Raw genomic sequence first — 20899 nt, 5'->3', positions numbered from 1 at the left:
ACAATATTTAGAATTTTCAGTGCACTTATCCCTTTTTCTTTCTTTGATAAACCGAGAAATGAGCATCGTGCTCCTATTACTTAAAATCTGACGACAACTTTGTAATTCTTATGAACTCGGTTAAGTTTAAACTTTCACCATTACGTGTGGTGGAGACCTAGAACAACTGGCTCGCATTTTGATGAGATTGAAATGAATGACCTCTAAATTCTAATTTCTCCTCTTGGAAATTCTCAAACGGCTCGACCAATTACCTCAACGTGGGTTGGATTACAATTCTTCCTTCTTGTTATAGCGAGAAAGGCGAAAGAACTTCAGTGTATATAAGCATCTAGGCAAGACTTAAGACGAGATGTCCTAAGTAAGCTCTCTCTGATTCTCATTTTCATTTTCTTGTGTCATAAATTTATTGTACGATAGTCAATTCAGTCCTTCAATTATTACAATTTAGTTATAAACATTTTGATGATTTGTCAATTTAGTCCCAAACCTTTTGACAATTTGCCGATTTAGTCCCGAATATTTTGATAATTTGTCGATATAGCCCTTTACGCCAACATAGGTTTAGGATCGAACCGACAAATCATCAAAAGATTTAGGATTAAACTGCTACAATTGGAAGGTTTGGGACTGAATTGGTCGCCGCACGATAGGTTTAGGAATTTTTGGACAATTTTACCCTTTATTTTATGTTTGGTAGTGAGTACCGTTAGGTAAGAGAAAGACGCCCCCTCTCTCTCTTGATCACGTTACTAACGAACTGATGAAGCACTTCACCGAATGATGATCCACAAACATGACACGACCCTACCAACTGGACATGAAATAATTTTAACGTGCGAGACGCTCCTCGTGCCTCAAAGTCAGCAATGCGCCATGATTAACCACATCAACCTTTTCAAATTAGTTAGCATCTTTGGTTAAGACATCGACCTTAGTTGACACATAATTATTATAGGCGAGAAGTTAAATCTAGCTACCAACATCCCAAAAGAAACCAAACAACCATTCATAACAAACAGCGAAACCATGTCGTGTTGAAGATGAGATATTGGGGGACAGAATGCCACTGCATTGGTTATTTCAGATAATGTGACTAGGCATTATTTCAACCGAGATTTGTATAGAAACACATCTATTTCCTAAGTAACCTATGCTTAAATGTACACAGAAAAGTGTAACTTTGCTATATAGGAGCTGCTAATTGGTTATTGAGGACATATCTCGGCTACAATTATACTGACAAGTGGTGCAGCGGGTTCGATGGCGTCGTCGGTGATGACTTTCCGAAGCTCCAGTCGAAACCGTTCTCGCTACTGTAAATTTGATTGGGTCTGTTTAGCTGCAGCAGGGACAACTGCCCTACTTGATGATCACCTGGAGTCGGACCTGCCAGTACTGGGTTCGAAGCTCCGGAATAAGGCGATTGCTCGGATGCAATGGTGATCTCGAGCTGGCCGTTAAGTTGCGAAGCGACGAGCTGATCCAGTGCTACCCAGTCGTTAATCTCAGCATTCCCAGCTTTTGGTTCATGATCTGAACTGGTGTGCTTGGAGGAGGAGGGGTCATCGCTCTCCGGTGTGTGGATTTCATCAAACTTTTGGTAGAATTTCCTCAAGCCGGTCTCATCACCCAAGTGTGGAGTATCATCCAGTCTTGGGAGGTGCAAGAACTTCCCATGGATCAGTTGATTTTGCACACCGGTGAAGTTGACAGGCGCTTGATAATTCCCTGGCGATTCGCAGTTAGTCCTTCCCATGTACGATAGTATCTGATCCAGGACACTGCTGTCTGTGCTGGCGCTCATCAGCATCTCGGCGTCCATGGATGAGGTCGACGTGCTTTTTGGACTCTCTAGTGTTCTTGATTGATTCTTCTTCCTAAATACCCGGCAGACCACCCACCCGTCTTCTGGGGAGGACTCGTGAACCAAACTCGGACCCTGAATCTACGTTTGTCCCAAAACGTAAGCACGAAAAGTTGTTCTCCTAAAACTATGCTGATCTAAGATGAGAGTGCATTTGAAAGCAGGATTTTGTGAATAGTGGAAGGAAAAAAGTCTTGAGCTTACCACGGAATTGTTCGAGCTCTCTTCAAGCCTGTACTCATGCATGATCCAGTCCGACTTCTGTCCATGTGGGGCTCGTCCTTTGTAAAACACGAGGGTCTTCCTCAACCCGATCCTCGTAGAGCCGCTGTATATGATCTTGTCGCGGCCGGTCGCCTTCCAAAACCCCACGGCAGTTGCGCGGTTTGTCCGAGTCCCGGTCGGGTACTTCTTGTCCTTGTGGCTAAAGAAGTACCAATCGCTCTGAGGCCCAGATCCTATCTTGCACTTCTCTACATGCATATTCAACAATCCACGGATCAAACTTCGGTAGATTAGGAATCAGAAACAGTCCTAGACTAAGCGATCAAAGTGGAAAACAAAATAAGATGAGAGGTTGTAGTAGTACCTTGGATGTCCCATGGCTCAAGCTTATTAAGATCGACCTCGCGAATCACATCCAGATCGATCTTTTTGTGCGACATTTTCTTTCTCAGATAGTAGTGCAGAAGCTCCTCTTCCGTCGGATGGAATCTGAAACCTGGAGGAATCTGGGACTGGCCATTTATGGACAAGTTCATATCCATCTCTTCCGACGCATAGAGCCTGAAGTTATTAATTGGTCCTTCGGATGAAGCAGAAGTTTTTGAAACTTGGACGGGTTATGTATCTTCCTAGGGTTCTGATGTTATAAATATATAGCATGCCGCTTTGCTTTTGGAGACTCACCGGAAGGCGACGAGAGGTTTTATGGTGAGAGAAGTTTCTCCTTTTAGACATGAAGGGATGTGCTCAAAGGTTGGCCTAATACCCTAAAAGACGCTTTAACTTTTAGCTCTTATCTCATAAAAGCCTCAAAGTTTAGGTTTATTATCAATTCTACCCTATTCTTTTTTATCTAGTCAAAAACCTTCAACTTCAGGTCCAATATCAATTTTACCCTAAACTTTTTTTGTCTCATAAAAAATATCCCAGCTTTAGGCCCAATTTCAATTTTACTCTAATTTTCTTTATCTAACCAATTTTTACTTTAGTCCTAAATCTGCCTCCCTTAACCCTCCATCAAAATCGCCCTTAGGATTTTGCGCTGGTATTCGATCTTTCGTGCTTGGGAATGTTCCATCTCTCACGGTCGGAGAACTTGCGCTCGGGACGCTCGAATAGCTCATGCTTGGGAGTTTTCTTTTTGTTGGTTGTTAATGAGAAATGATGGACGGAAGGTTAATGGGGGAAAATTTGTGACTCAAGTAAAAATGTGTGATATTTTATGATATTATAAAAATTTAAGGACAAAATTGGAATTGGACAGTAAAATTTGACAATACATAAAGTTGAGAGTTTTTCATAGGACAAAAAGAAAAGTTTGGGGTAGAATTGTAACATTACCAAAAATTGAGGATTTTTTCTGGAACAAAAAAAATTAGAAAAGAATTAGAATTGGACATAAAATTGGAGGTTTTTTTTACCAGACAAAAGGTGAAATTGGGACAAATGCTAAAATTAGAGTTTTTCTAAGCTATGAGGCCCGTAAAGGTGTTATGCTGGTCACATTTTCCTCGATCTGTGTTTGGAGAAGCTTTTTCTACCCTTTTGATTTATTTTTTTTTCCTTCCCGGCCCGACAATCTTTTGATTAGTGAATTGCAATATGGATAACCATTCATATCTGGTTTAGTTTGCACGCGGATGATATTTTTAACTTGTAACTCATCAATTAGAGGCTTTCAGTGAAATTGCTCTAGCGGTAACTAGTAAGAGCGTGTGTCATCATTGCTCGAGGCCTGTACTCGAATAACAACATATGTCCATTCAATTGGTGTAACATCCCAAATCATACATAAGATCGAGAGAGGCCATATTGAGTCATAAATACCATCACTAAACGGTTGCCGCCTTTTTTGGTTAAGCCGAGTACTCCTTTTAAGGAACGGGTAGAGTCGTTATTGATGATATAAGATAAGGGGCCTTCAATAAATATGTGGTTTGTGGGTGTTATGAGGCCGAGCGCCAATTCGACTGGGGCAGAGAGTGATTGTCGTGGAAAGATGGCTCAAACAAGATAAGGCTCTTGATAGGCTTTTAAGATGGCGGAAAAGGCAAGAGTGGATCGGATCACACATCGAATGGAAGGAGCATCTCCGAACAATACGAACTTACACTGACATGGATGTTAGTTTTTAAGTGATGAATTTGTGACATCCCAAGTCCCATGTGGAGCTAGGGTTTCCTTCTTTCTTGTAGCCGCCACCCACCTCTTGCAGATCTGCCCCCTAAGGGAGGGAGGGAGCCTCCCTCCCCTCTCTCTCCCTCTTTCGTAGCATATTTCATCTTTGATGTTTCTTTTATTTATCTCTATTTTCTTTCCCGATCTGCAATGGGAGTTCGTGTTGTGAATAAATTTCTGCAATTGATTTTGGGAGAATGTGAAGACTAGTTTGGCCATTCATCTTATCGACAACCGGCGAGGAGAATATTGGTCACGTGGCTCCACAATCTCTCCAAGATTAGGCTGCTCTCCTCTTCCGATTTAGGTTTGGGTCAAATTGTGGGAGTTTTACTCTCCCGAACTAGATTCATATATAGATTCGGGAGTTCTTTATCGATATTTGATATGTGTTTTTTTAACATATTGATGTTGATATCTCTGCAAAGGGATGGTGATGAGGGTGTCAATCCTAAACGCGCACCACAAGCCGTTGCAAATGAAGTGGGAGAGCTTGGCTTGTGCTCATCACCGAATCTAGTGATCGGCTATCAAACGTTTATCGTGGCGGATCTGCTCTTGAGAGATGAGAGTATGCTTCTGGTGTGTTTTGTTATGTATTTTTAAGTTTTTGTCTTCTTTTGTAGCTATTTGGGATTTGCTAGATTCGAAAACCTTTTATATAACTATCATATATTATGATATGTGAATGGCATTTTTCTTTCGATAAAAAAAAAAAAAAAAAAGTCCCGTGTGGAAGAGACCTGAGTGATTTTCAAGTCAACAGCCCCCTTCCATAAATGATTATCACCTTGTGTGATTATTTCAAGAACTCCTTTTAGGAGTTTAAGCTCCATCGAACGGATCAGATTGTTATTATTGGTGTCACGCTTAAGGGCACAGGGCTACACGTGTCCCGATAATTGTTCAGTTCCTAGGAGATGAGTGGACCGCCAACTCGATGGGGATTCTTCGGTACTAATCTAACCCTATAGCTGTCAAAAAAAAAAAGCCAATGAAAAGGCATGCGGTTAGAGATTTTTCGGTTAGGAACGAAGAAAAATATAACCCGTCATGCAATTAAATGATTGTGTATAACTATTGTGGTAGTGGGACATTCGAAAATAGGTGAAAAATTCTATAGCTGCGTGGGAGTTTTGTCATTAGTCTATTTAGTTTTCAGCTCGAAAGCATCCTAAAAGAGATTGGCGTCGTCCGCGTACGTGGCATGGTTGGTGAACATGCGCAAAAGAGAGAGGAGCGGACCGTTCGGTTCTTGTGGGGCTCCATTCCTGATTAGATGCACACGCGGCACAACACGATCGGCGCCCCGCCGATAATAAGTTAGCTTACTCGATTTGAAGCATCCAAAATCTAAGACACTGCTTAAGGAAGTCAAAGGGTCAGCTCGTATGCAATACATTTATGGAGTTGTTTAGATTGCTTTATAGAATCAAGGGTACTATTTTCCCTTATCCAATCAATGGTTTACAAGTTATGGCACAAGCGCACGTGTGAGCTCAATCAAAATTAAGCGTGGGTGGTGTCCCTGTTTGTAACCCGCCAATAAGAAATATGGTTAGGGAAATTCTGGTCCGATCAGGATCTAAATTATGATTTTGGAATCAGTTTGTCAAATGATATGAAAACCCAATTAGGAAACGGGGCAGTAGCCTAGACCCCTAGGGCAAAGGTGCGCAGGCGGGGATGCCTCTCCACCTCCCAACTACGACCCTCGACCTGAAAATCCGTGCGACAATGACCTCTTAATGAACCACCATCTTACCCTCCCACTCTCTCTCTCTCTCTCTCTCTATCTCTCTCTACTTGCGCAACCACCTCGGTGAGAAAATAGGCAGGAAAGAGATGATGGGGTCGGAGCGACTGAGCTTTCAAGAATGTGGACTTTGTTGCGGACTTTAGGTTCCCCAATCTCTATTTTGCTGCTGCAGCTCGAGAAGAGATTCAACCCCAGCATGAAATGAAAACCCATCAAGCATAAAATGCAAGAAAATACCATGGGGAGCAAGGGGTATGAAACCGAACCGAGTTTACTCGGAACTCGGAGTCGGACCACCCGAAAAACAAAATCGGGAATCGGTTCCTACTCAAACCTGTTTGGGTATCGGTTCCAATTTTTGGAAACCGGTTGAAACCGGTCCGGTTCCCAGCTCTAGATGAAGACGCACTCGGACCGGTTTTAGAATCCGTTTTAACTACTTGTTTAAAAAAAAAAAATCCTATCTTGCTTCTTTTGCCAACCTTGCAAGTTTTAAAGTGGGCTCTCAAGTCTTTTGACTTGCAAGACAAAAAAGAGATATTGTTAGCGGATTTTGGTGGTAGTGCAATAGAAATAATTGCACTTGTTAATTCAGCGTTTTGTAGGATCTTATTGCTTTTAGTGGATTGTAACTTCTATTATTATATTTTTGATTGTCGATTTTGATGGATTGTCATTTTTATTGCTCATATCAAGGATTGTTGCTTTTGACGGATAATGAGTTTTATTATTCACCTTTTACTTTGGATCATTTCATCGATACTCATATTGTTTTGATGGAAAAAATGAAATCAGAAAAAGAAATGAAAGGAAAACAAGTTCTCGGGTAGACCTTGGAACCGGATCGAAAAATAGGGTCGCTTTCAAAACAGGTTCTAAGATAAACATGGTCGATTCGTGGTTCCAAAAATTGAGAACCAATTGTAACATGATCGGTTTTAGGTTCTAGGTCTAGATCCTACCCACCCGGCCTATGCTCACCCCTAATGGGGAGTTGTTGTGTGGGGATCTGCACAATCTTTGCATGGCTTTTTACTTCTTGATGTGGTTAATGGATAGCGTATGTTCGATCCTCTCCTCTCTCAATTTAGTACGTGGGTCAAAAATCGCCGGCCGTCACCTCTGGCCTATCGCTAGACCTCGGCGACAAGCTAGAGGAAGAAGAAAGGGGAAAAAAAGAAAGACAAGAAAAAAAAGGAAAAAACAAATAAAATTAAAATACTATTAAAAATTATTTACAACGATGAATAGTCATACCACGTAGGATAACCGGCATCCACGTGGGCGATTTTCAGCTAAAATTGGCTAGATGGACTGAATTAGCATAAATATAAAATTGGCAAAAAAAAAAATTTAATATTGAATTGATTCAATTATAATAGATTTATGACTTTTTTTGAAAGTTTTTCCTACATGCTAAGGTTTAGTATCTTGCAACACGTATCAAAGATGCGGATATAACATTCTCGTGGCAGTTGCGGTTGGCGAAAGGAGTGTTGAATTTCTACGTGATGTGATTGCTACAGCGCTTCCAAAAGTAGAGCCCGTTTACAAAGGTTTCCGGGAGGGCCGGTAACTTTTCACGCAACCCATTTAAAAAAGACACGTAATTAAGAGGCGGTCGTGTCAAAGCTTAATCAAGTTTGTGGCAAAAATAATTTGTTCGTGCCAAGCTCTTTGCCAAAATTTATCAACTACTGTAGATATATGCTTAGAACTTTCCATTCGAATTCGAAAAAGCGACATTATTCGGATATCGAAAAAGTCATGTAAAATTCCGTTGATACTTAATTGTTTTCGGAACGCTCAAGTATTTCGACTAAAATGAGCATGTCCCGCGTTACCTAAACTTTAAATCGAGCCCTATAACGCATGACGCGATGATGACGCCGTGTTTCGCGTGAATTTCAATCTACATCAGTCTTTCATTAAAGTCCTTAATGTATCGAAAGTGCATGGATGGATGTCGGCAACTATGGTTTATAATTAAACCGGTCTGGTGATTTCGCGTATCTTGCAGAGAGTCAGGGAAGTGATGATTTTTTCTCTGCGATAATTCCTAGGACTAATCATGATTATCTCCGGGGTTAAAAGGGACTGAGCAACTACCTCTCACTAACTCGCACTCTGACATTTCATCCGCTTTTGATGGAGGGGCCTTGTCTTGCTCGCGTAATTATTAGTGGTCTTGAAATCTTTTTGGGGTTTAGCAAGTCTTGATCAGTGTTAGGGATGGAACTTGCACAGTGATGGTTGTACTTAGTCTGCGGGCTATGTCTATTAGTCTCGTCTTAGCAGGTATTAAGACACTTGTTAAACACATTTAATAAGAACGATTTCGAATCCTTTGTTGATATACTTAAGGTCCATCTCAAATAGTTAGCGAGATTACGAGACAACGAGAAAGCTTCCACCTAAGAAGGTGTGATTATTTTGGAGTGATTAGGTCACAAAGAAGTAACTAGTTGTAATTTCTCTAATCTGAAGTGCTTAGCCTTGTTGTTTTGGCTAAGCCTGACGCATAAAGGAGGTGAATAGGTGTTTTTAATTTAAGTCAGATAAATAAAGTGAAATTAAAATAATCGAGCTTAATGGGAGTAAAAGTAATCAGCAGAATCATACAATGCTTCTACTAAAAATAAATAGAGGCGAGTAGAGAGTAGAAGACAAGGCACAAGAGATTATAGTGGTTCGACTTTTTGGTAAGTTTACGTTCACTCTCCCACACTAATAACCTATTGGCTGGATTCCACTAAGTAATCAAATGAGAGATTAAAAAAAGATGTGATTGCTTGAACACGAGCACTTCCAACAAAAGTAAGCTCTGCTTCTATTAAGGCTATTTCACTCTACACTTTTCACTCTTTACGTGTTACACCTCTCACAAGATTTCAAGTAAACGCTCAAGTAGACAATTTTATCAAATAAAGCTCTCTTGGAATAAGGATGATGAATTCTTGATCTCTCTCATTGATCTTCGAGCTTGGTGCTCTTTATACTCCTCATCTTCAATGCTTCCCACTGGATAGAACCACTCCGAGGATCAATCTCCAAAAACTAGCCGTTTGTTGATTGATGAATAAAGATTACAAACCGTTGAAGTGAAATAAATTAGAATTTTGAGAAGATTTATTCGCCCATATAAACAAACCTTAAAATCCTTAACTAAGCATCTAACAAAGATAATTGTCTAAGGGGTGATTGCCAATCAATCAAGTCTCTTTGAATGGAAAGTCTCAAGAATATCTTTGAGATTAATTAGTCGATCAATTTAACTTAGGAACGAAATCCCAACCGGATAAATGACTATTAGTGAGGGAAATTTAATCTAAGCAAGAATAATATTAATTAAACAATGAGGATAAATCAAAGATCAAAATATATCTCGTCATGATTCTCGTATCGGTTTGCCTTTGTCATGAATCATGCTTCTATCAGAATAAAGACATTAAGAACAAAAGGCATAGAGATATATTTATGGTGAATCCTCAAAGTATAAATCAAAGTCTTTTCAATAAAGATATGGTAGTTTTGTTTCCTTCAAAATCAAACATAATTTCCTAGCACACCTCCCCGTCCATAGAAGGAAGAAGAGGTGGAGTTATATCCTTAATGTATGAAATTCACCCAAGATACTACATGAATAAACATGTGTCGGATGTATAGTTGATGGAACACCCAATTTAGATTTGAACATGCCACTTTAGAGAGTCACGCGTTGTGAAATTAAAGTAACTCGGCATGTCGTATTGACATCCCCCGACAACTTTTGGTTGTCTAGACTCGATTATTTGGCTGGACAGGACATGAAAGGGTCAAATTGGATAGGGTGCAATTTCGAACATCTCATGCATTACTTGGTACAACTAACAGAATAATTGTGGAATAAAACGTGTAATGTGGGCCACTGCCCAAAACAACCATGTGACCATCTTATGAGTGGTTGCTTGAAAATGACAACTTATGGTGATCTTGAACCTCATATCTAAATGAGAGAGAGAGATCTCGGCCGCCATCATGACGGGTTGACGATGGTGGCTTGAGAGCTGCGGCGGTGTGTCGTAATAGCTTGAGTCCGGCGACCACCTTCAAGGTGGTGCATACATGCGGGTCGCCAAGCGGCACCTCTCTCTCTCTCTCTATCAATTTTCGCTTTTCTTAGTTGATTTTATTTATTAAAAAAAGTATTAAAAAAGTCTTAAATCTATTGCATTGGTACCCATTCACAATCCTAAACTTTTCAATTAGACCAATTTTGTCCCGAATCTTTTCACATTGGTACCAATTCGCTCTCGATCAATTTTGGCTGAAAACCGCTAACGTGGCGCCGGCTGTCGTACGTGACAAAACCGATGCTTACGTAGACATGTTTTTTTCCTTTCTTTCGATGTTCTTAAATATTTTTAGCTATCTTATCATTTTTGTACCACCAAATTCCGAGTACGACAAAATTATCCTATAGAGTTCTGTTAATGTACCGGTGGCCAAACACCTTATGCAAGATCGACTTTATTTTGGGAAGAGGCTGGTGGGTGCAATATTAACTCAACGCATTTAGTAAGATGGGACTTCTGCACGCCTATTTCAAACATGTTCTATTGTAGAGTTTACGATGCATGTGTTTTCTATTGCCTAGTCGTTCGCAACGTATGGTCATCTTGAACGACAATACGAATTGGGAAAGATGATGACCAAATTATTGGCCGCACTCCTAGATTGGCACATTACGGACGGTGGATGGCGGAACCAATCACCCTGGGAATTCTTTGGGAATTTCAGATATTCTTGAGATATGATTGATTTTGTTTTGTCGGAAATGATGGGCAACGAAAGATCTTTCACCGAAGGTCATGATCTTCGACTCTTGGATTGAATCGGGTTATGTGAATATTCGAATAGGAAATGATAGATAATGGGTACGTTAAGAACTAAACGGATAGAGTAAATAAAGAATGATAAGTAAGAGTATAGAACTGGTATAATAAATTGTAGGAAAAAAATGATATGTATTATTGATTACGGATCTTTACAAAGGCTCTTCTCCGACTATTTGTAGTCAAGTACAAGGGGAAAATTATCAAAAGAGTCCTAAATATATTACAATTTAGCAAATTCAATGCTAATCCTTTTGCACTTGTACAAATTCAGTCCTTTATGCCAACTTTGGCGGGTCGGCACTGATGTGGACACTAGCCGGTCCTGATGTGGATGCTGGCACTAACGTCGCCAACTTTAAATAATATTTTAATATTTTTTGAGATTTTTATTTTTTGAGTTTTTTTCTTTCTCTTTTTTTTTTTTTTCCCTTTCTTTCTTCTTCCTCTAGCCAGCAACTGGATCAACAACCGGCTAGTGAACAAAGTCGGCGAGGGCAAGGTCCACCTCACCCAGGCTAAGGCTTGGCTTTGCTCTTAACGTCGCAAAGCGACCTTGCCCCGATTCGACGAGGCCGAGCCTCGCCATGGCCGGGCAAGCGACGTCCTAGGCAAGGCCAACCTCGCCCTCGTCGGCTCCGTCCTCCAGTCGGTCGCCAATTCGGCGATCGGCTAGAGGAAGAAGTAGGGAAGGAAAAAAAAAAAAAAGAGAAAGAGAAAAAATAAACAATAAAAGAATTCAAAAAATATTAAAATATTATTTAAAAGGACCACGTCGGCACCGGCAGGCGTTCACGTCAACGAATTTTGTCCAATTTTGATCAAAATGACTAAATTGACACAAATGTAAAAGATTTAAGACCGAATTGGCACAAAAAATTGTTTAGGGCTGAATTGACATAATTACAATAAGTTTAGAACTTTTTTGATAATTTTTTCCGAATACAAGAGGCAACCGTCGATAGCGGTTACTTTTGAAATACTACTCTATTCCTAGATCCTCGGCCTTGCTTCGATAACTGCCCCTTATCCCCTAGACAATTAAACCTTTGGCTTCGTTTCTCCGGCTCATGTATTTATGTTGTGTACGGATTACTCAGTATTGCCGATGCTATCATTTTCTCGGCCATCGGCTATGACCTACACTCGGACGCCACCGCGGTCTTGGCCCTCGGGGTCGATGTTGCTTTACCGGCCTTCCTATCTACCAAGGCCTAGGCCAATTTTGGGTGTCAACATATTTATGCGATGGATTAATCTACGCAGTACTTGCTCCTCGGATAGCATGTAACCGATGGCGTTGGAAACCTACTTAGTGAAACAAAAAACGAGATTAAGAGTATAATCTGATCAGATGACGTCAAAACAAATAAAGTTTGGGACGTTTTCTTGGCATCCTCGAATGCTTGCGAGAAACTCTTTGATGTAACACGTTTGACGTTTCCCTTACCACGAATCGCTTTCGCAGGTCAATTATCATGCAGAAATAGCTGCTAATACCTCTCTTTCCAAACCCTCCGACCTCGCATCCTAGGTGCCGAAAAAATTGCTGTGATAACTACGTGTCATGATGAAATGGGAATAGAAGTAATTAATTATCGATAAGAAAAAAAAGGTGATAGGATTTCCAGAGGGATTTTGATCGGGAAATCTCGAGGCGGTTTAAAATGTGACCGATGGAGAGAGTGTGATGCTGATGTTCTAACATTTTCGGCGACTTCATTTCACGAGAGGTAGAAAGATGGCCCGATGATGCTGCCACTTAGTTTGATTTTATTAGATATGAATCACGACTCGCAATCATCATGTGCTTTCGATAAGATTGCATTAGGAAAAGAAATGGACAGATAATCAATTTCTTCTAGGGAAAGCCATCCTTTCAATAGAATCAACATCGATGGCCCTTGCCTGGAAGGGGAAAATGAAGGCGCCATAGCTTGTGTGTTAATGACAGCTCCGTCCTTCCGGTCAATAGATTTGCACGCATGTACAAGGCCTCCTCCGCATCACAAACGGAAGTCTTAGCTCTACTGGAACCCCTAGAACACTTTAGATCTCGATCTGAAGCTAAACCGGAGCAGTTCTTAGATCGCTCCGATATGATGAGAAGCCTCTCCACCGCAGACCAGCCTAGTGCATCTGCTTATTAAAGAAGCCCAAACCCAATTAAGACTATTTCTTGACCAATAGTGGCCCATTAAAACCGAGAAATAAATAAGGTAGTAGACTGGATTGCTAAAGCCCATCGTAGAAAAAGTCTTCCTTGTGATTGGATTTTATACCCCCCCCCTCAAGCCCTTTGGGCTCTTTTATGTTCTGAAGCTGAACTTGTGTTTGTTCGAACTCGTGTTTAATGAATGAGAGTTATAATTTCGACCACACAAAAAAACACAATCCAATGATGATCTCTTTTCTTAAAGTATGGTCGAACAACCGAGGCGGCATTCTTAATAGATGGGCTTCTCACCATGGGCTTTATGATATTTTGCCGACGCGTTTCTTCAAGCTCGGGTTGCAACAACGCTCGAGTCGGAGCCGGAGTAGGCGGCCGATTCGCTAATAACGACTGACCACCTGGTTTGGGCCGAGCCCAACTGTCGACGCCCAAAGGCCTTGGTCCGAACCGGTCAACGGGCCCCCGTGAACAGATTCGGGCCCAACCGGTTCGATGTTTTGGAGCCGAACTCCGAAGCCGCCTGAGAAAAGGTCAAAACCAAATCGCTGACGGACGCCAAACGATGCCTCACTGTGATTTTTGCCAAAATCAATAACTCGGTTTCAGTTCCGGCACATAGAGAGAGAGAGAGAAAGAGAGAGGGGGGGAGGGAGAGAGAAGCCATTGTCGTCGTTGCTACTGATTTTGTGATAGATCCATAGACGTCGCCTTGGTGCCAATTGCTCATAGCATTTTGCATTCCCTTCTTCGCCGAATCGACCCAGGAGCACCGCAAAAACGAGGTCTTTTTCGCTTCGACAGTTCGCAGAGATCTTCGTCGCCGCGACGCCGCTGCTTAATTCAGGTTTCGAGGTACTCATTCTCTCGCCCACGCCTTAAATTCACGTTGTTCCGGATTCGGAACTAGTAAGGATAGGAAAATAGGAGTGGGTGTGGCGGGTTTTGTGCGGAAGATGTGGTTGTGAACATGGTTGCGTTTGGTTAGATGCTCAATTTGCACGCATCAGAGTGTGGAAGAATTAGTGATTCGGGGATAGCAATATGAAGGGTCGGTCGCAGCGGTTACAGAGCACGGACCCGCCTGACGACTGGGTGGACGGTTCCTGGACCGTCGATTGCATATGCGGTGTGAATTTTGACGATGGGGAGGAGATGGTCAACTGCGATGAGTGTGGGGTGTGGGTGCATACTCGCTGTTCGCGTTATGTGAAAGGTGAGGAGTCTTTTGCTTGTGATAAGTGTAAGAGCAAGAATAATAGGAATGATAGCGAGGAGACTGAGGTTGCTCAGCTGTTAGTTGAGCTGCCGACTAAGACTATGAGGATGGAGGCTTCATATGCAGCCAATGGGCCTGCGAGGCGGCCATTTAGGCTTTGGACGGAGATGCCATTGGAGGAGAAGGTACATGTGCAAGGGATTCCTGGTGGAGATCAGGGGCTATTTAGTGGGTTGTCGTCGGTTTTTACACCGCAGCTGTGGAAGTGCACAGGATATGTGCCGAAGAAGTTTAATTTTCAGTATCGGGAGTTCCCTTGTTGGAATGACCACAAGGAAGCTGATGCTAATGCCGAAGAGGACAATGAGAATGCTGTTGATAAGGGTGCTGGGGTTTTGTTCTCATTGTCAAAGGAGAATTTCATGGCTACTCCTGTGAAAGATTTAGTTGGCATGAAAAGCAGAGATCAGGACTGTAGGTATGATAGGAAAACACACTTGAGCGAGACAAAGAAATGGGGGGCAGGTGATAATGTCATGAAAAAAGAAAGAACCTTACTTCGGCCTGTTGTTATACACACTGGGAAGCGTAAGAAAGAAGAATCAGGCATATTAAAAGACATAAGCGGAAAGAAGAAGGCTAGGACTGCTGAAAAAGATGTTGATCACAAGAAAAGAACTCTGCATACGTCTAAAGCAGGTAACTTGTGTCCACTTTTTCATATTGTCAAATTGTCTCTTCCTTATATGCTTATGACGAAATAATATATCCTTCTAGAAGCAAGAAGATTTCTGTGGGTTGCTTCTGGTTCTTGCCACAGCTAACATGCACTTGTTGACTTGATTTTCGTTCATCTTTATTACTAGTGTTTACACCTGCCAGTGATGCAAAACAATTGGCATTTTGTGAAGATAGAGGTCCGAAGTCTTTCAAGACTGACATTCGGAGTGTCAAGAACAGGGAATTGAGAGATGGTGTGCCTTTTGAACCTGTTTCAGATGGTCATGTTGCCGTCTGCAAGATTCTTGAAAATGCTAAGGCTAATTTGGCAACTTTGAAGCAACCTTTGGAAGGTCCCTCTGCTGAATTCTCCTGTCCTGCTGATGCTGTGTCAACTAAAGATGAGGCTGGGAACCACTTGCTTTCAGGGGTCAATAGTTCTTTAAAGATTGTTTCCTTCAGTGACCAGCATAACGAAGCTGAAAGCTCTACTAAGTTGAAAGTGGTATGCACCCCTTGTCCACCATACAAATTTTAAAACATGCCTCATTATAATATCTTTCTTCAGTAACATCTCAGTCTAAGTTAACCTAGAGTTTGGCTCTAGGGCACTATTGATCCCTGGTGTTTCACCCCGTAATTTTGATTTGCTGCTGGTAGGGCAATCGATAGTCAGCTTTGGCAATGATTCTTGGTACTTCTAAGCCAAAAACATTTGCTAGTAATCCTTCTGCTTGTGTGTGGCATTGCTTGAGAAATTTGTGATAAAGAATTAACTTAGAATTGAGCTATTATTGAGTGAGATTTGAATATGATGAGTGAAGACATAGTGTTTGAACTGCTGGTTGTAAGAATTTTCCAAAGGTTTAGCCGTTTAGGATACATATGATAGATTGTCCGTGATGGGGAAGATGTTGAATTTCCTATGGACCCATTGATCAATGTTTATTGCCAGGGTCATAAGGAAATCCAGTTCACCATGAAGGCCTATCTGCTGAAGAAAGTATTTTTATTAAATAATCTGTTTTTGACATCTTTTAGATAGTTGTTTTCATATTTGCCGATCAATAATAATAGAGCCGACACTTGTAGTCAAGTAAAGTCTTGCATCACGGTATTGGCAAGCTATATATTGCCATGTTGATGGTGAAGATGATGATGGTAGTTGAATAGGGATAGTAGTTGGAATTATGCCTGTGTCATTTGTGACTGCTCATTTTGTAAGCCCCAGGTAGATAGGCTGAAGTGTTATCTGGCAGAAATTTGCCTAATGAATAGCATTTGGCAGATATTGGAATTGTGATTGCAGTTGCAATTTTGATAAAATTATATGAAATTAGGCCTTTTAAAGACACTACCATTGCTAGAGTTCCCTAAAAAGTTAAGCAATGAATTAAGAGGGTTACATTTTTCATACAGTGTTAAATTGGCTACATCACATTTGTGCTCATGGTTACCCCTGAAAAAAATAAACAATGTGAAATTGTTAAGGGCATACGGAGTCTAGGAATATGGATGCATTCATAGACATACTCTTCTTCTTGACTCGATTATTTGGCCTCATTTTTCCTTATGCTGATAATAGAAAGAGAGTGGCATAATAAATAATCCGGATGCTAGCGCCACTGGAAAGGTTTCGGTGTATCCAGGGGAAGATGTAGCTCAAGTAGCCCCAGAAACAAAAGATAAACGAAGTCCATCTGATGTCAACAGCAACAGACCCATGGGTTTTTCTTGCAATGTGAAAAAAGAAGTAGATGATGATTCTTGTAAGGGGATGTTGCAAATTCAGTCTTGTCCTCTTGCTGACAAGAACTCTGTGTTATTACCATCTGATGATGCTAGATGCCCTGGAGTATCTAATACACAGACATCTGAAAATTTCAAAGCAAATGACGTGGAGGTTAACAGTTCACAATGCACTGACAAAAAGTCAGTAGCCACTGTCTGTGATGCAGAAGCAGTCTGTGAGAGTCGTGGCCATACTGGTCAGGAGCTATTTGGTGATGTATCTGACCTCAAACAGGAAGCAGTAGCATCTGATGATTCTATTGAAAGGCAGAAAAGTTCTGCAGAATCTAAAGCTGCTTTGGTGTCTCCTGAAGAGCCATCAAAGCCTAGTGGAAGTGAATTACCTATAGCGCCAACTGCACAGAAAGTAGTGGTCTCTTTTGGCGAAGCATCTTCCACACCGTCCTCTCTGCCTATCCAGAAATCATCCAGCTCAGACAAGTTGAAACCTTCAGATGCTCAGAATCTTAATCCAATTGTGAAGCAACGAACGGCAGGGGAGTCTGATCCTACTGCCAAGGAGCAGGCTTCAGCTGATGTTTTAACTGAGAAGAGTGGGCATGACCTGGTGTGGAAGACAGCAAAATTCTGTTCGACGTCACCCTCAGGTGCTTCTTTGAAAGCATCACATTCAAGTAAGGTTTTCCAAGCTTCTGGCTCCAGGCGGACTGTCTCAGATTCAAAAGATCACACCTTCCCCTCTTGTAAATCATCTTCTTCCCATAATGTAGCAGTTTCTTCAGGGACTGGTGAATCTCCGGGCACTTTGCACAATCACTCTGCTGCCCATCCACAAAACAAGGCTACAGGATCAGGGTTACCACAAAAAAGTGGAAAGTCCAGCCATACAAATTTTCCTCCATCTTCTAAGGTGAATCATAGCACACAAGGGGTGCTTCCTAATCCTTCTACACTGAGCGATGAAGCGGTATGTGTGCAGCTCCTTGATTTATTTATTTTTTCCTCTTTTTTAACTCAAATTGATCTCAGCAAGTGATTTACTCAATCTTGTCAACTTCTTTCGTAGCTCGCTTTCCTTTTGCATCAAGAACTCAATAGTTCTCCTAGAGTACCACGAGTACGCCATGCTGGCAGTTTGCCTCAACTAGCTTCTCAAGCTGCTACTAGTATACGGATAAAGCGAACATCTAGTTCTGGCGCAAAAGATCACAATTTGGTATGGCTTGATGATTCTGCTTCATTAATTTTCTTTGTTTAAATCCTGCTTACTTGAGTATCTGATAGCAAGGTCTTTAGTGAGGTTCATCTACAATTTCCAATATTTTGTATAGGTTCCTCGAAGAAAAGGCAAGGATGGATCCAAAGATGTATTGCGCAGTTCTTCCGAGTATGATGATGAAGTTAAAAGGACTGACAGAGTGGCATCTCCTGATCAAGGGAGACGAGAAACAGTGCACAAAGGAGATGCCTCCAAGAGGGAAATGAATGGATCTATGCGTCCCTTTAAGAAGAACATTCCTGCTTTGACCACAAGTACAAGCAGCGGCCCTTCTTCTTCCAATGAGGCCAATGATAATAAGGTTTCATCCACACATAATACTCCGTTAAACAACTCAGACGATGATACAGGCACAGTAGGGGGCTTGGCTCATCGGACTTTACCAGGTAGGAACTCCTAAGAAATATTTTTTGATGTTATTGTTGCGGGACTTGTTCAAATCAAGCGCTATTTATTTAATCTATTTATTTCTTCGGACTTTTACTGACTTGTGCTTGATCCCTGCATAATTTGTAGGATTAATAAATGAGATCATGAGCAAAGGCAGGCGAATGACCTATGAGGAGCTTTGCAATGCAGTATTGCCGGTACTTTTATTTAAAAGAAAATGTTGTTCGTTGATGACTGCTGTCTTTTATTTATTCTCAATGTCCTTGTCATCCTCCTCTTTCAGCATTGGCATAACTTGAGGAAGCATAATGGAGAGCGTTATGCGTATTCGAGTCATTCACAGGCTGTTCTTGATTGCTTAAGAAACCGGCAAGAGTGGGCTCAGTTGATTGACCGGGGTCCAAAGGTATGGTAAAAAAATTGTTACTTACATTCTGCTGCTGTCCTGTCTGTCTACTCTGTTTGGCAGCTTGAAAAGATTTTGTTGCACTAGTCAAATTGAAGCACATGGTGTAATGTAATTGAACTTTTGGTACCACTTTGATTATACCACGAAGTAATTTCTTTTAATAATCTTTTAGAGCTTTTGTTTCTCTCCCAATTTGTTTTCTTATATCTTAAAAAAGGCTTATCCAGTGTCAATTAACCTCACCAAACCACTGTGGGGTTGACTAGAGAATCATTGTGGAGACTGCTGATTTCAACTTGGACACTAGATGCCAAATATGTGCCTATACACATTGCTGCTTTATTAGTTATGTTAATTAAAGGGCTTATTGATGTGTTGCAGACCAGCTTAAGCAGGAAAAGGAGGAAAATCGATGCTGAAGAATCAGAGGACAATGAAGATGGAGCCCATGGCACTAAGAAGGAAGTAGAAAGCAGAAGTCTTGAGTCCCAAAGGGAAGAGTTCCCTAAGGGCAAGCGAAATGCAAGAAAACGTAGACGTCTAGCTCTCCAAGGGAGAGGAGTGAAGGATTTGAGAAACCGACGGAAGACGGGATTGGTAATCGAGGATGACGATGATGATGAGGAGACCCTGTCGAATTCAAGTGAGGATAGCATTTTCAGCGAGGATGAGATTCAGGGAGGCGGAAGAGGGCCAGTTGGAAGTGATGCCTCTAGTAGCTCGGACGAGATTCAAAACATGTAAACTATGATGGTTCTCTGTGGTTATTCGGAACCTCAGCCTCCCTCTGGTTTGTATGTGCAGCTACCTTCGGCTTTCTCCAGTTCTGTCAGATTCTTGCTTTACTATTTGGACAGTAGAATGCAAAGTAGACAACGTTAGTTGACGATGTCTCTGAGTTAGATGTAACCTCTGTATATTTTACAGGTGATTCAACTTTCCTCGTCAGCTAGATGCTATTTTGAGGTCTGGATTGAAAATTTGTATCGCCATTGTACATATAGTTTTTTTTTCCCTGTGCTACTAAAACATTTCTTCTATTTCTTCTGAGGGTATTTTGTGTGGGGGGTTATGTTAGCCGAGGAATCACTTTTCCGGCCTTGTGGGAGAAGGTGACTTTAAGAATGACTTGCTGAGCAAGAATACTTGTTAGGATGGTTTTCGGCAAACTTCATGTTGGACTTGATGTTATTTTTTCCGGTGTACTGACTGCAGTAATTTCTGTGATTGTGGTTTATGGTGAATGTTATTTGTCTCTTGTTCCTCAGGGGGTTGTATTTTTCACTTTGTTTCTTAAGTCTTGGATTGGAACCATGTTCCTGCGGTTTACTATGATCATAGATACTTCTTTCTTTTTGAAAATTAGCTGTGTCAACTTAAAAGGAAATTGTTGTCAGCCGAACCATATATGACCGTCGGCTGCCGACAAACGCCTTGATAAGAAGGTAGATGGTGTCTCAGGAGCGTGGTCTTACCGGTAGATGTCACATGGTCTCTGGCATGTGATGATGCTTGTGGGAGGAAGCCGTCGTGTGTTCTCATTTCTTCTCTCTAAGCTGAGAAGAGAGGAGGCAAACCACGTCGTCTGTTTATTGTCCCCCAAGCTCAAGGATGAGCTTTTGGCTGCATATTGGGGAGTAGTTTCAGTCTTTCGGAAGTTCAAAGGGAGTATCAGTTTCATCTTGGCATAACCGATCTCTTAATCTCTTCATTTTACCAGATGCCAAAAGTCCAGAAAATGGACGGTACTACATGTCATGATCAAATAAATAATTAAAGTTCGGACAAAGAGAAGACCATTAAAGATTGCAAAATTCTAAGAATCCTAGCTATAATCAGTAAGACGACTGCTCAAAAACCAAGATTATTGGGTAATAAGTAAGGAAGAACTATGGTCCTCAATATGTGCTCCAAACTTTGTGAAGCTTTTTTTTTTTTTAAAATCAAAATGAACATTCTTGTAAGTAAAGTTAAGATTATTTGAAAGATCTAAACCCTACAATATCAAAGATTTGATCCGATAGATGCTAAACATTCTTAATTAGAATAATAAT

The 20899-nt window shown here is 41.2% G+C and overlaps 2 protein-coding genes across 5 annotated transcripts; one reads left to right on the top strand and one right to left on the bottom strand.

Moving 5' to 3' along the window:
* Nucleotides 1-985: 985 nt before the first annotated feature.
* LOC115740882 (NAC domain-containing protein 66-like) lies at nt 986-2772 on the bottom strand. Its single transcript, XM_030674523.2, has 3 exons — nt 2457-2772; nt 2072-2340; nt 986-1948 (listed from the first exon to the last, which is right to left on the bottom strand). The coding sequence occupies exons 1-3, from the start codon at nt 2632-2634 to the stop codon at nt 1235-1237; spliced, it is 1161 nt and encodes a 386-aa protein (XP_030530383.1). The 5' UTR covers nt 2635-2772; the 3' UTR covers nt 986-1234.
* Nucleotides 2773-13639: 10867 nt separating this feature from the next.
* LOC115740829 lies at nt 13640-20112 on the top strand. 4 transcript variants are annotated; one of them, XM_030674437.2, is made up of 9 exons: nt 13640-14994; nt 15162-15520; nt 16601-17441; nt 17538-17734; nt 17834-17983; nt 18099-18432; nt 18563-18633; nt 18720-18842; nt 19227-20112. In XM_030674437.2, the coding sequence occupies exons 1-9, from the start codon at nt 14121-14123 to the stop codon at nt 19587-19589; spliced, it is 3312 nt and encodes a 1103-aa protein (XP_030530297.1). In that variant the 5' UTR covers nt 13640-14120; the 3' UTR covers nt 19590-20112. The 4 variants fall into 4 exon arrangements, with proteins under 4 accessions (XP_030530297.1, XP_030530296.1, XP_030530298.1 ...); XM_030674438.2 differs by having other exon boundaries at nt 13641-14994; nt 17541-17734; XM_030674436.2 differs by having other exon boundaries at nt 15207-15520; nt 16601-17734.
* The last annotated feature ends 787 nt before the right edge of the window (nt 20113-20899 follow it).

Source organism: Rhodamnia argentea, chromosome 9 (assembly GCF_020921035.1).
Source record: "Rhodamnia argentea isolate NSW1041297 chromosome 9, ASM2092103v1, whole genome shotgun sequence".
Taxonomy (NCBI): Eukaryota; Viridiplantae; Streptophyta; class Magnoliopsida; order Myrtales; family Myrtaceae; genus Rhodamnia; species Rhodamnia argentea.
The sequence above is the reverse complement of the archived record's forward strand: the minus strand, read 5'-3'. Positions and strand labels throughout refer to the sequence as shown.

Coding starts and splice junctions, on each gene's coding strand:
- LOC115740882 (XM_030674523.2), bottom strand. CDS start 2,634: ATGGATATGAACTTGTCCATAAATGGCCAGTCCCAGATTCCTCCAGGT. Junction 2,341..2,456: donor TGAGCCATGGGACATCCAAG/GTACTACTACAA, acceptor ATATGCATGTAG/AGAAGTGCAAGATAGGATCT. Junction 1,949..2,071: donor AGAGCTCGAACAATTCCGTG/GTAAGCTCAAGA, acceptor GGACAAACGTAG/ATTCAGGGTCCGAGTTTGGT.
- LOC115740829 (XM_030674435.2), top strand. CDS start 14,121: ATGAAGGGTCGGTCGCAGCGGTTACAGAGCACGGACCCGCCTGACGAC. Junction 15,521..16,600: donor GCTCTACTAAGTTGAAAGTG/GTATGCACCCCT, acceptor TGCTGATAATAG/AAAGAGAGTGGCATAATAAA. Junction 18,433..18,562: donor GGCTCATCGGACTTTACCAG/GTAGGAACTCCT, acceptor CATAATTTGTAG/GATTAATAAATGAGATCATG.